Below are 13,956 nucleotides of genomic sequence, written 5' to 3'. Positions count from 1 at the left end.
AGGATGCTAATAATGTGTAGAAAACTATTTTCATAAGGCACACTCATTGTTTGATAGTCTGCTCTTTTTTTTTTGTGGGATTTTTTTTTAAAAGGGAAAATAAACCCTCTGTAAATCACAAAGCTGAAACTTAATCCTTTGCTCAGTCCCATAACTGTGTTTCTTTGGAGTTCATTTGGAAGCATTTCAGACAGATTGTTAGCATTATTGCTTTCTGGAACAAAGTAGTGCTTTTTTTTTTTTTCTCGAACATTTCTTCCTCAACTCATAACTTTTCTCTCAGTAATATTTTGCATGTTGTGATAAAATAGCAAGAGAGACATCTATTTTTAGATTAACATAGTTGCCAAACTTTAGGAGACTCCTCTAAGGCCAGCTTCCCACAGGCATGAGTGGTTTTCTGCTACCCACCCCCCCAATTGCCAATTTCTCTATTGCCAGACTCACACACTGCTGTTTTTAACCCCAGAACTCTGTAACAGCTGGTTTAGGCTTATATCTCTCTTAGTTTCCTCACTATGTAGAGGAAAAGATCATGATGCGTCTCCAGAAATGACCTTCACTTAACTGCTTCTTTTGGTCTTTACATACTTTGGGAAGAGGCCTAGCACAAATGGACCCTGGGACAGTGATGGGCAGGGCCTCGAAGAAAGTCTAAGTTGTGTGACTAACAGCAATCTCGAAACAGGGATCAAGAGTTAGTAGCTTGAGTCACAAAGGTGAGGCCAACATTCATATGTACAGGCTGGGAAAGCCATGCATACACACACACACACACACACACACACACACACACACACACACCTCTGCAGAAGAAAGGCTACAGTACAAGGTTAAGAGGCTTGGGTTAGATATGAGAACACATAAAATCTCATTCATCCAACCCCAACAAATTCTACTCTTCAGGTTACTTTCTTATTTCAGGACCTTCAAAAACTCCATCAGCTATGAGTGAATGGAGGTTTGTCCAAGGGTATAAAAAAAAGTCAGCAGCAAAGTAAAACAGGATCTGGAACGCCTAGGTCTTCACCTTCCAAATCCAGCAAGGTGACAACTGACAGACAGCACGGGATTTAAAACAGGGCTCCAAAGGTTTTAGAGGGAACTCAGGGAGAGGCCACATGCAAATCAAAATTGCCCTAATAATCAGTCATATAAAATGTAACCACCAATGTACACCTATTTTTTACTGTGACTTTCCAAAATCTGGAAACATCTATGAAGTCTCTTAGTCAGACCAGACAATCCAGCTGTGGGCTGTGTGATGTTAACTGGGCAAGGTGGTGCTTACATATAATCCCAGCTCTTGGGAGTTGGAGGTGGGAGGATCTGGAATTCATGAACATCCTTGGCTACATACCAAGTTCAAGGCTAGCCTGGGCTATATGAGAACCCATCTGGAAAACAAGCAACAACAACAATCTTCCAAGAAAAATATCCATTTATGCTCTCATAAACCAGGCCCACGAACTAGTCCTGTCCCACGCCCCGTCTCGCATCCTGCTAAAGTAAAAGGCTAGAAACAACTTCTCATCCTTCCCTTTGTTTGCAATCCTTTGATGACTAGTGAAGTTAAATATCTTCCCATAATTTGTTGACCCATAAATTTTTATGTGAATTCTCCCCTTATAGTTTTTTATGAGTATGTTCATGCTTTTATCAACCTATATGAGTTTTTTTTTTTAACAGATCAGGCATAAACAATAGCCACTGGCAGTTCTTTTTTATTAGGTGTCAAACACTCTGGTAACCATTGAGAAATGCTAACCTTTGATCAGGGCATCACAGTAGCAAGGTTTCCCTGCTCCTCCTGTTCTTTCAAACATGCTCTGCTGTATTTGCTAAAATTATAATTGGAGAACTCCTGCACGCTCTCTTGATTTTCTCTATTTTTAAGGTGTCACCTCTTGAGTTGTGTTAGTCTTTTCTGACAACTACTACCTTTGCATTTATGTTTTCTTAGGGCATTTATTTATTTTTAAATTTCTTGTATGGGGGATATGTGTGCCTATTCAGAAGCCAGCATGGGATGTTGGGAACCCTCCGTTACTGCTCTCTGCCTTATTGCCTTTAGACACTGTTCTGCTAAGTTAAATGCTAGAGCTAAAGGCATAAGCAGTCATAACTGGCTTTTTATGTGGGTGCTGGGATTTGAACCCAAGTCCCCATGATCTTACTCACTGAACTCTCTCTCTCCAGGTTTTGTTGGATATTCTCATCACAACCCCCATTGTCCAGAACAACTCTAAATTAGTATGTGTGCCAGTGTGCTGGACACATGCTTGCACACATATGCTCACCCGTGTTGCAAATTAGCAGCCATAGATGGACAATGTGCTTTTTCCTGTATCACTATTCACCTTAGTTTTAAGGCAGATTCTCTCGCTGAACCTAGAACACAGGCATACAGCTAGCCCACCTGACCAGCCACCCTCAGAGAAGTCCTCTCCAGCCCTGACACTATAGACACATCCCACACCTGGATTTTACATTGGTGCTGAGAATCTGAACGTGGACTCTCATGCTTGCACAACAAACACTTTGCCTACTGAGCCATTCCCAGCCTAGAAACCCTTTTTGAGTTCCACATAAAAAGAAACCGTCTAAGGCCCTTTGTTGCAGCACTCTCCAGATTAGTGTGTTCCTCAGGATAATGAGACAAAGAGAAAAACTTCCAGAAGGGAGGTGACTTCCAGGTGAGAAAGACTGCCTGAGCTTTGTATAAGCAGTCATAACAGGGGCTTTTCCAGGAAGTGACCCTGAAGGAAGTTGGGGTCTTATTGTTGTTATTTTGTTTTGTTTTCCAATACCCTGCATTTTTTCTTATGACAGTTCCATAGTACAGCATGAAGTATAGATGGTCATACCTCTATAAATTCTTTTTTTTTTTTTCCCGGAAATTGATTTACTCTACATCCCAATCTTACCCTTCCCTCCCTCTTCTCCTCCCAGTCCCACCCTCACAAATCCCTTCCCCTGTTACCTCGTCCCCTTCTCAGAGAGGGGGAAGCCCCTCTTTGGTACTACTGCACTCTAAGATATTCCGGGTGCAGCAGGACTGAGCAACCTAGATGAAGGCTTAGTGAAGCACTGTCACCTCTCTGTCACTCCTGAGTAGCCCTTGCCGGCCAGTAGTCCTCCCTCCTTGCTGCATGCACCCTGCCTGACCAACTTGAGCACACCCTCCAAAGGAAGTCAGCCTTTGGAACAAACTTTCATCTCTAAGATTTTCTTCCTTGGGATGTCAGACTCTGTAGCCTAAGCACTCCCTTGACAACTTGGGTGATTCCCTTCCTCCTTATTTAAAAATAAACCAAAAATTATTTAAATTATTATAAAAATCATTTTAAAATTTAAAAAATGGGAGACAGATGGCTAATTTATGAGGTTGAGTTCAGCCTAGTCTACAGAGTGAAGACTAGGCTGGTCTCAGTTACAGGACAGCTGAGCCTGCACAGAGAAACCCTATCTCAAAAAATCACAAACAAACACGATGGATGTGTGTATGATTCAGCTGTACATATACTAAAAATGACAGTTTGGGGGGCTGTAGTAAAGGACATGAGTGTGGCTCATTCCCCATGACATCACCTTTTATTAGGGTCACTTTTTCTGGACAACTGACCCTGTATTTATGCTAATGTCTCCTTTCTGTTTCCTTAAGAGGACCCATCCTTCCTCCAAAGGAAAACAAATTCCATGTTTCAGGCCAGCAAGTGTTTGAAAAGGCCTGAAGCATTTGGAGAGCATTTTCTGATTGAGTGGAAAGAACTGATTTTAGTTGCCAGTTATTTCTTCCAGAAAAACAAAACAAAACAAAAACAGCTAATGTGTATATGTGGAGAAGGGCACCATTTTTCATTTGATTTTGGATTTGCCTTTGAGGAATTTCTTATAAAAGCATGAGCTCACCCCACGGTGTGAGACCTGTTATCTATGAGGGAGTGGGGAGAAGATTTATATGGTTAGAGAGCCATAGAGAAGCAGTAAAAGTACTTTGTGTCTGGATTACCATTTCAACGCCTACAATAAAATGGCTGGCAAGATGGTTCAGAGCGTCAAGGTGGTTGCAGTTAAGCTTGGTGAAATGAGTTAGACTCCTGAGAACAACATGGTACTCTCCCTTAACTCCCTTCTAATCAGAATTATTTAACAAGTATTGTTTCTGGATGTGCATACATATTTGTGCATGCATATATACAATACACACACACATATAAATACAAATGTATATATATATACATATACATATATATACACACACAAGCACATATTTATGTTTATATAGAGGACATATAGATATGTAAGTGGATACACACACAAACATCCATCCTATATCTATGCAACCCATTGTGAGAGGCAAAGAGAAAAAGAGAGAAGCTGTGTGGTCCCCATCAAAACCAGTCCCATCTTTTAGAAAGACAGATTACTTAGAACTGAAACCACCAAGTCAATTCTCTTTTCTTAGAGAGATCTAGCCAACTTGAGATCTTTTCCAGCAGGCATAATACCAAGGTGGGATCTCAAAAGACAAGCATACTTTTGTGGTAGATAACTGATGGCCTTTGAATAACTGGCCACATTCTTACAAAGAAAAAAAAAATGTGGCCTATTTTGCCTGTTAATTTTATTTTTCCAGAATTGGAAAACTCCTTCTCTGCAACACATTAATTACAGAGTTGAAAGGGAAGGTCTTTGTCATCAGTAGGAGTTTGTCTCTGAGATTATTAGTGCCAATGGCAATCTGATCGTGATGGAGCCTCTGCATCACTATCTAGACTCTGGGAGGTGTGTGCACATGTGTATGCTTCTTCCAGTATCTCCAAGTTACAGGCAAATAAATGGCAGAACTCCTCTCTGGCCCCCATTCACCTGCTTGAATAAACACAGCAGTTCATGCTGATCACCCTTAGAATATGGTCGCAGCCATATTTACTCTTACTTAGCAGGAAGTTGTGGGCCTCAATTTTGTATCTGGCTCCGTGCCTGATACCACAGAAGCCAAGATTTATTTCCTTTTCCATTTAGTTTAAAGCACAGTATTGCATGAAGTCTTTGCCTATGCAAACGCAAAGATTTCTGCCCTGTGAGGGCTTATAATCTCACATTTTTTTCACTTAAAAAATAACTTGTTCCCCTCCCCTTCTCTTTGGGGTGTGTGTGTGTGTGTGCATGTATGGTGCAAATGTATAGTATTCATGCTCATACATGACAATGTAAAGGTTAGAAAAGGACATTGGGTGACTTTCTCTGCTTGTCATAGGGTTTCCATTCATGCACAAAACATCATGTCCAAGAAGCAAGTTGGATTTATTCAGCTTACACTTCCACATTGCTGTTCATCACCAAAGGAAATCAGGACTGGAACTCACCCAGGGTAGGAACCTGAGGGCAGGAGCTGATGCAGAAGTCATGGAGGAATGCTGCTTACTAGATTGCTTTCTTATAGAACTCAAGACTACCAGCCCAGGAATGGCACTACTCACAATGGGCCCTCCAACCCTTGATCACTAATTGAGAAAATGCCTTACATCTGGATCTCATGGAGGCATTTTCTGAAGGGAGGTTCCTTTCTCTGTGATAACTCCAGCTTGTGTCAAGTTGACACACAAAACCAGCCAATACACTACTGCTCTCTACCTTATAGCCTTGGGAGAAGTTCCCACACCAAGCTGAAAGCTCATAGTTTGGGCTAAGATAGCAGACCACTGAGCTCTTGGGATCCACCTGTCTCTGTTCTCCAGTGGGGTTACAGATATGCACAGCAATGTGCGGCTTTTTATCTGGATGCTGGGGATTCAACCTCAGGTAGCTATGCTTCAAATGAACTTTAAAATTTAATCTGTTTTTAGCTAAAGGTACAATATTGGATGCAAATGTTTTACTTTACTCAGTGTTTTGAGCATAGCCCACGATCCTCTTGAGTCTGTCTGTGTAACAAAGGTATCCATGTCCTGCCCTGTCAACAGATTCAAGTGAGGCTACCCACATTACATTCATCTCAGCCTTGAGGACTGTGAGTACAGAAGAGTTCATATTCTAGTGATAGTAATCAATGCAAGAATATCCCCAAGGACACATGTGTAACAAAGAATACATGTGAAAATAGCCAGAGAAACTGAAGTTCTGATATAAGTCATTGAACAGAGTTTTTAAGCTGCAAGATTAAGGAATGTAGACATCTGGCTTCAAGGGTTTAAGGCAGAGGCTGGCTAAACTGTAGTCCCCTTCTCTGTGGTTTCTTTAATTCCATAAACACAGCTCTCTTTAGATGGCTTGTGTTTGACTTACTAAAACAATAGCATGCACAGTGCCTTCTCTGAGTCAAGCCCTCAGTCTCTTATTCCAGACTCCATATTTATAAAACAGAAAGGTTTGCCTGAATTTTGATCTAGGAGATGTTTGAGCCCATTACATAAGAAAAAATATTTAATAAGAATTATTGTATCTTAGGTTGAGTGGTCCCCACACAAACATCAAACCAGGGATTAGAAAACATATTGTGTATTGGAGAAATTAGCCTGTGCAATATTGGTAAAGAAGAGATGAAGGAAGACTCAGAACGGAGGGATGTGATGAGGATCATCACAGATCTGGATGCTACTGTGGGCAGATATGGCTTTTTTTTCTGGCTGGAGACATCCAACAGACAGGGGGGAGCACTCCTCCAGTGACCAACCTGGACACAGAAGTCATATTCCTATTGTTCAGTTCCAGCTCTCAGCCCTATGTAGTTAACGGGGTAGAAGGAACTGACAAGACACTGTGGTGCTGAGTCATTTTGCTGTGACTCAGCAAATGGCTGAGCTTCCCCTTCTTCCTTTTTAAAAATGCTTATCCTTCTCTTTCAATAGACTTAACCAGGTATTGTTTAAAATGTGTTGGGGCCGGCCTGCGGCTCTCATGTCCGGGTTCGAACCTGGGAGGCATCTTGGAGCTGAAAAAGAAGAGGGGATCTAGGCGGGTAGAGAAATAATGGAACCAAGACAAGCTAGTCTGCTCAAGGTTCAAATGTTTACTAACAAAATCTGCGCTTATAAAGAGGGGAAGCCCATCCCCAGTCATGCCAAGTTTCTTGTGAAGTTGTCAGAACAGCCTTTTAGCAGAAACTCAAATTCACAGTTTGCAGTAAACTCGGGAAAACCTTGGAGAACTGGTTCTGCCTCAGGCAGGTGGCAGGCAGTGTCACATCAAAGGAGAGTGATGAGAAGCAGCACAGCATGTGGCCCAGCCTCAGTACCAAAAGGTCTGAACCAGCCTGCCTAGGCTGAAGAAGGGTACAAATATGTGTGCTTCATTCCAGACCCTTACTCCTCTTAAGTCTGCGCTCTTTACACTGTAGAGTTATCCCGTGTCATTTCTAATGCCGTGGATTTCCACCAAGGGTTACTCACTGTAAATTAGAGATAAACAGGCTGCTTTACCTGGGGGCAAATCAGTGAGACAGTCCCTGTCCCTCAGAGAGTCCAGGGTTTCCCTCATATCCGCCTCTGACCTGGTTACATGACGTCAGTGAGTTTATAATCTAGTCACCTTAATGTTCAGTTTCTCTGTAAGTTGTATGGCTGATAACCTTTCAAATTTCCTCTCTGAAAGAAATCACTGGAAATAACTTTTTGGTAGAATATTGGATTTGTTTGTGTGTTATCTATTATTAAATTGCTACTGAAGAAGACCAGATTAATACTTCAGTTATTTAAAAGGTCATGGACTACTTTACTGAATGGGAACTTTTTACACATACTCTCTGAAAGAGGGAGGGTGCTATCTGATTGATGCTCAGAATGTCACACTTGCAGACAATGATCCTTGCTTCCTGGGCTTGTCCATGGTAAAACAGAGATAAGACAGTGTATGTAATAGGCCAGACTTTCTGTCAGTCCTCAGCTTGTACATTTTTTTTCCTTTTGCCTTTTCTTGGATCATCTGTCTTGAATCTAGAGGTCGGGAAAACAGTGCCTCGGTGGATTCCCATGCATGTTGCCACACTGCCCTTCAGGGAGAAGGCATTTGAAAGCCACTCTTTCAAATGTCAGACTGCCATTACATTGAAGTGCTACAGCCTTCCCAAGTGTCCACAAGCAGAGTGAATTCTTCCTCTGTTTATATGTCTGTCAATCTGCAGTTGGCACTCCAGAACATTCCATGTACTATTTCAGATTGTTAGCTGGGTGCAGACAAAGCTGAGCCACGTCTATCAGAAATGCTCAGGGCCAGAAGTGTTTAAGATTCTGCTTATTTCCATTTCTGGTTGTGGACCACTTGCATACATAGTCAGAGATCTTAGAGATGGAGAACCGAGCATAAATTCAAAATTCATTTACATTTTATACATCCCTCATGTATGCAGCCTGAAGGTAATTTTATACAAAAATTTTAATAATTTTGTGCATGAAACAAGGTTGTCTGGTATGGAATTTTCTACTTGTAGTCTAATGTCCTTGCTTAAAAGTTTCAGATTGGGAGGGCATTTCTGATCTGGGCTTTCAGGTTCTATAAAACTTATGCATGGGTTTTGATTTGTCCTTTTTTCTTTTCAGATTTGCTTGTAGGGGCATTTGGAAAAGGGAAAGTAGCTGTTTACAGGTACGTAGTTGCTGGGATGTAAATGCATCTCCCTTAGATTATAAGTTTTGTCCTAAAGACATTAAAGGCCCATTCTGCCTGTTTATTCTGGAGACAGATCCTATGTCCCTTTAAAACTCTGTGTATATTTCTCCTCTATTTTTAACATTTCTCTCATTTCTATATACTTTTATTCTCATACTTTATGAACAAACCTCTAGCTCCTACCAATATAACTAACATTAAATAAAGTATTAAACTCACTGAATCAGAAAATGACTCATGTTTTAGGTGGCTCTAAAGTCAGACTCTCTATGTCTGGGAATCACTGATGTCCATACTTGTAGGACAGAATCATAACAGGCAGTTAATCACACTCACTCCTACACCCAAGTGTGGACAAACTGTTGGGGAATAGAGCATGCCAGGAATCAGTCATCCCCTCCTAAGCAAGACCTGCTACAGCACCAATGCAGCCACAACAATGCAGCCACACCACTAATGCAGCAATGCCAACACTATAGCACAAATGCAGCCGCGCCAATGCAGCCATACCCATGCAGCCACACCACTAATGCAGCACTAATGCAGCAGACCTGGATTCAGAACCTGACCCTTCCACACACTAACTGTTGTATGATTTCAGGGAAAACTCCCATAGCCTTTGGAGCCTCTAGTTCTCACCTGTAAATCAAACTATCAAATCAATACTTAGCTCATGAAATTACTTCTGTCTAAGGATTTAGTGAGAATCTAAATGCAAATTATACTAAGTAATAACTGATTAGATAGCTGGGTTTTTCTTAAAAAGTTTATTATGAACTCAAGAGACTAGGTTAGGATTTCAAGGTAAGGTCATGCAAGAATGCATGGATACAGACCTGTGTGTGCAGGTGTCCTAGGTATGCAATGCTAATGTAGTTAATTTACAGAGAGATTCTAAGCTTTGCTCCCCACAAATCACTAAGCTTTGCTCCTCCACCCCAGTATAAAAGCGCATCATGCACCGATTTGAGTCAGCTATTCTCACATAGGCTATAGAGAAGCAAAGAGCAGAAACTCCTAGCAGGTCTCAAGTACAAGGCTCAGACTTCTTATGGCCATCAATTGACAACCACCCCAAACCCTGGCTCTATCTGCCGACCTCCAAATCCACCTCGGCTCTGGGCCAATCCCATATTTTCCATGATCTGATCCAGCCTATTGCTGGCACAAGGACCTAAGTGACTGCTGATCCTTGCAGAATTAGAAAACCTGTCCAAGGCAACTCTGCTCAGGTACACACCAATGCCCACACCAGAATGTTCTTTTCCATCCTCTACCTTTCTGTGCTTGAGAGGATTATCACTCCCACCTTCCCCCACTCGATCCCCTGTTCTCAAAGGTGATTACCACAGAAAACATCTAGCATGCCTAACACCATTTTATCATCTTATGTTTACAGATAATACAAATTTGAAAATTAAAAAAATATAATACAGTACATCAAGAGTCTTGTCATAAATCCCAGTGGCCCCCTTGTTATCATGAAACTATGTGAAGTAGCGGCTTGAACAGCATTTTGCCCCTAGACATGCATGACTCCCCTCCCTCTTCTTTCTGTCAGAGGAAACCGACTCATCACAGCACCGATACACACTAAACTCTGGAAATTTGGCTCCTAGCTAATGTCTCTTTTAAGCTTCAGAAGCTGCTTTGTTCTCCTGCTCTCAGATTTACTCTCTTGTCTTATTACCCTCTTGGGGAGCTCCAATGGCATTCACATCCATTCCCCTCCTCCCATGTAACTTTTAGAATCATCAAGGACCTCCACATAAAACCAGAGAAACAGAAACTTATAGAGGAGAAAGTGGGGAAGAGCCTTGAACACATGGGCACAGGTGAAAAATTCCTGAACACAACACCAATGGCTTGTGCTGTAAGATCAAGAATTGACAAATGGGACCTCATAAAATTGCAAAGCTTCTGTAAGTCAAAGGACACTGTCAATAAGACCAAAAGGCAACCAACAGATTGGGAAAAGATCTTTACCAATCCTAAATCCGATAGGGGGCTAATATCCAATATAAATAATGAACACAAGAAGTCAGACTCCAGAAAACTAAACAACCCTATTAAAAATGGGGTACAGAGCTAAACAGAATTCTTAACTGGGGAATACTAAATGGCTGACAAACACCTGAAAAGATGTTGAACATCCTAAATCATTAGGGAAATGCAAATCAAAACAACCCTGAGATCCCACCTCACACCAGTCAGAATGGCTAAGATAAAAAACTCAGGTGACAGCAGATGCTGGCAAGGATGTGGAGGAAGAGGAACACTCCTCCATTGTTGGTGGGACTGCATGCTGGTACAACCACTCTGGAAATCAGTTTGGTGGTTCCTCAGAAAATTGGACATAGTACTACTGGAAGATCCAGCAATAACCATTCCTGGGCACATACCCAGAAGATGCTTCAACATGTAATAAGGACACATGCTCCACTAGGTTCAGAGCAGCCTTATTTATAATAGCCAGAAGCTGCAAAGAACCCAGATGTCCTTCAACAGAGGAATGGATACAGAAAATGTGGTACATTTACACAATGGAATACTACTCAGCTATTAAAAGCAATGAATTCATGAAATTCTTAGACAAATGGATGGGTCTGGAGGATATCATCCTAAGTGAGGTAACCCAATCACAAAAGAAGACACATGATATGCACTCACTGATAAGTGGCTATTAGCCCAGAATCTCAGAATACCCAAGATACAATTTGCAAAACACATGGAACACAAGTAGAAGGAAGATCAAAGCATGGACATTTCGATCCTTCTTAAAAGGGGGAACAAAATACTCATGGAAGGAGTTACAGAGACAAAGTGTGAAGCAAAGACAGAAGGAATGACCATCCAGAGACTGCCCTACCTGGGAATCCATCCCATAAACAACCACCAAAACCAGACACTGTTGTGAACGCCAGCAAGAGCTTGGTGACAGGAGCCTGATATAGCTATCTCCTGAGAGGCTTTGCCAATGCCTGACAAATACAGAAGTGGATGCTCACAGCCATCCATTGGACAGAGCACAAGGTCCCCAATGAAGGAGCTAGAGAAAGTATCCAAGGAGCTGAAGGGGTTTGTATCCCTCTAGGAGGAACAACAGTATGAACTAACCAGTATACCCCCAACCAAAGAAAACACATGGTGGGACTCATAGCTCTAGCTACATATATAGCAGAGGATGGCCTAGTCGGTCATGCATGGGAGTGGAGGCCCTTGGTCCCATGAAGGTTATACTCTCTAGTACAGAGGACTGCCACGGCCAGGAAGCAGGAATGGGTGGGTTGGTGAAGAGGAGGAGAAGGGATGGGATAGGGATTTTTTGGAGGGGAAACTAGGAAAGGGGATAACATTTGAAAAGTAAATAAAGAAAATATCTAATAAAAAACTTTGTTAAAGATACAAAAAAATGAAAAAAGAAAATAAATATTCCTACAAAGTTAAAAAAAGAAAAAAGAAAAATGTCATCACAAAATGCCATGTTGTATTTTTAACCAATGAAAAATAAAATGACAGCATTCAAGAGAGAAAAAAAAAAAGATTTTTGTCCTGCCCCTTACCTCCGGAGGTTCAAGTTCCACTGACCCAAGATATTGTCTGGCTGTAGTGTTTGCTTGAAAGTTCCCAAGTAATTACACTGTGCCGACAGGATTAAGACCCACTGCTCTGGGTGAAGGACAAAATGGTTCTATAAATCTACGTTCATGTGCTCAGCTAAATCTGCAAAGCTTAATCATAAAATTACTGATCATTTTGAAAAATTCTCAGTGAGCCCACAATTTTCAAAATCCTCAAGTACTTATTGTGAGTCGATGTGTCTTGGGGCTGGAGAGCTGGCTCAGTGTTTAAGAGAGAGAACTTACTGTTCTGGCAGAAGACCTGAGTTTGGGTTCCATCTCCCACATGGTAACTCTAGCTCCAGGACATCTGATGTTCTCTCTCTTTGGCTTCCCAAGTCACCAGTCTGTATACACACACACACAATGCACATAAATAAAAGTAAAAGAAATCTTTGAATAAAATATGTCTCCTCAAACATGAACATAGGGCTCCAGAAACCCGTGGAGCTGTGGTACAAGCACAGCCTAGTATCACAGCTCAGTGAGTCCTCTTGATAAGCAATCAAGCCGACAGATGTAATGTGCTTCACAGGCCTCCACATCCCTTGTTCAGACTTTAACTCTTAGGTGGTTTAGAGATCAGTTGAGTGTGGTGCCCATTTATTCAAAACATGAGCAGGGTTCATTGTGCAAGGCTGGGCATGTTGTGTTGACAATGGCTTCTTGAGGAAGAGTTCCTTTCATCAGGAAAGGATCTGTCTGTGATTTGGGAGTTCAATTCATACCTTGGCTCTCTTCCTACAGAGCAAGGCCAGTTGTAACCGTGGATGCCCAGCTTCTGCTGCACCCAATGATTATCAACCTTGAAAATAAAACTTGCCAGATTCCAGAATTCCCTACTCCTGTGGCCTGGTAAGTTAGCCCATTCCTACACACATTCTAACATGGATTCAAATTGCCTAGAATCTTATTTTTTTTCTAAAAAAAAAATACATATTTGGGTGCAGAAATCTGAGGTAGGACCCGAGGTCATGCACACTGTGGATCTAGAAAAAGTCTTCAAGAGGGTGTTAAGATTTCTGAATTATACACCAAGACTGAGTGGCAAAGAGTCTGTGTTACCAGAGGAGCGCAGTGTGGTGCTAAGCTTTGAGTTACACAGAGCCAGTGCTCTAACCTACAGGCTCTGAGATAAAAAGACCAAACATTTGGGAAAAAAACCTTAAACTTTTTCGTGGCACTCTGGATGTTATCTAAATACTTTGACTCTTACTTTTGCATATACTGAATACACTGAGTCGCCTTTTTAAAAATAAATGAACTCGTCAAGATTACTTATTTACAGGTGCTGGAAATAGCAGTTTTGTAATTTGAAATGTACAACTAGATAGAAGACCAATGGTCTACAAAAGGAGATTTTTGTACCCTGAATTGTTCTTGTGGCCATGATATCCAGCTTTTGATCCAGCTTGTCACCTGAAATGACACAACTGAACTGGGTTATAACACATCCCATGAAAAAAAAAAAGACCAGCTTGTTTGTGAGTGTGGGGGTCCCCAGTCATCAGAAGACAATGCCCCGCAGGGCCAGGGCATTTCCTCTGGAAAATCAACAAAGATTTATTTATTTATTTATTTATTTATTTATTTATTTATTTATTTATATTTGAGATTGATTCTTATTTGCCAGGGTGGGTGTTGAGGCAGTATCTTCAGTTTCTGAAAATATTAGGACAACCCTCTTCCGGTCAGAAAAGCACCTGGGCAGCTGGGGCGCAGGGTC

The 13,956-nt window shown here is 41.5% G+C and overlaps 1 protein-coding gene across 1 annotated transcript in view; it reads left to right on the top strand.

Moving 5' to 3' along the window:
• Itga8 (integrin subunit alpha 8) overlaps window positions 1–13,956 on the top strand; it is a 190,939-nt gene that overhangs the window by 87,409 nt on the left and 89,574 nt on the right. The window contains exons 14-15 of the mRNA XM_021155534.2: window positions 8,541–8,586; window positions 12,978–13,085. Of these exons, the coding sequence (XP_021011193.1) occupies window positions 8,541–8,586; window positions 12,978–13,085 (154 nt within the window). The remainder of the gene's footprint in view (window positions 1–8,540; window positions 8,587–12,977; window positions 13,086–13,956) is intronic.

This window comes from Mus caroli, chromosome 2, assembly GCF_900094665.2.
Source record: "Mus caroli chromosome 2, CAROLI_EIJ_v1.1, whole genome shotgun sequence".
Lineage (NCBI taxonomy): Eukaryota > Metazoa > Chordata > Mammalia > Rodentia > Muridae > Mus > Mus caroli.
This window is presented reverse-complemented; position numbering and strand designations above follow the sequence as displayed.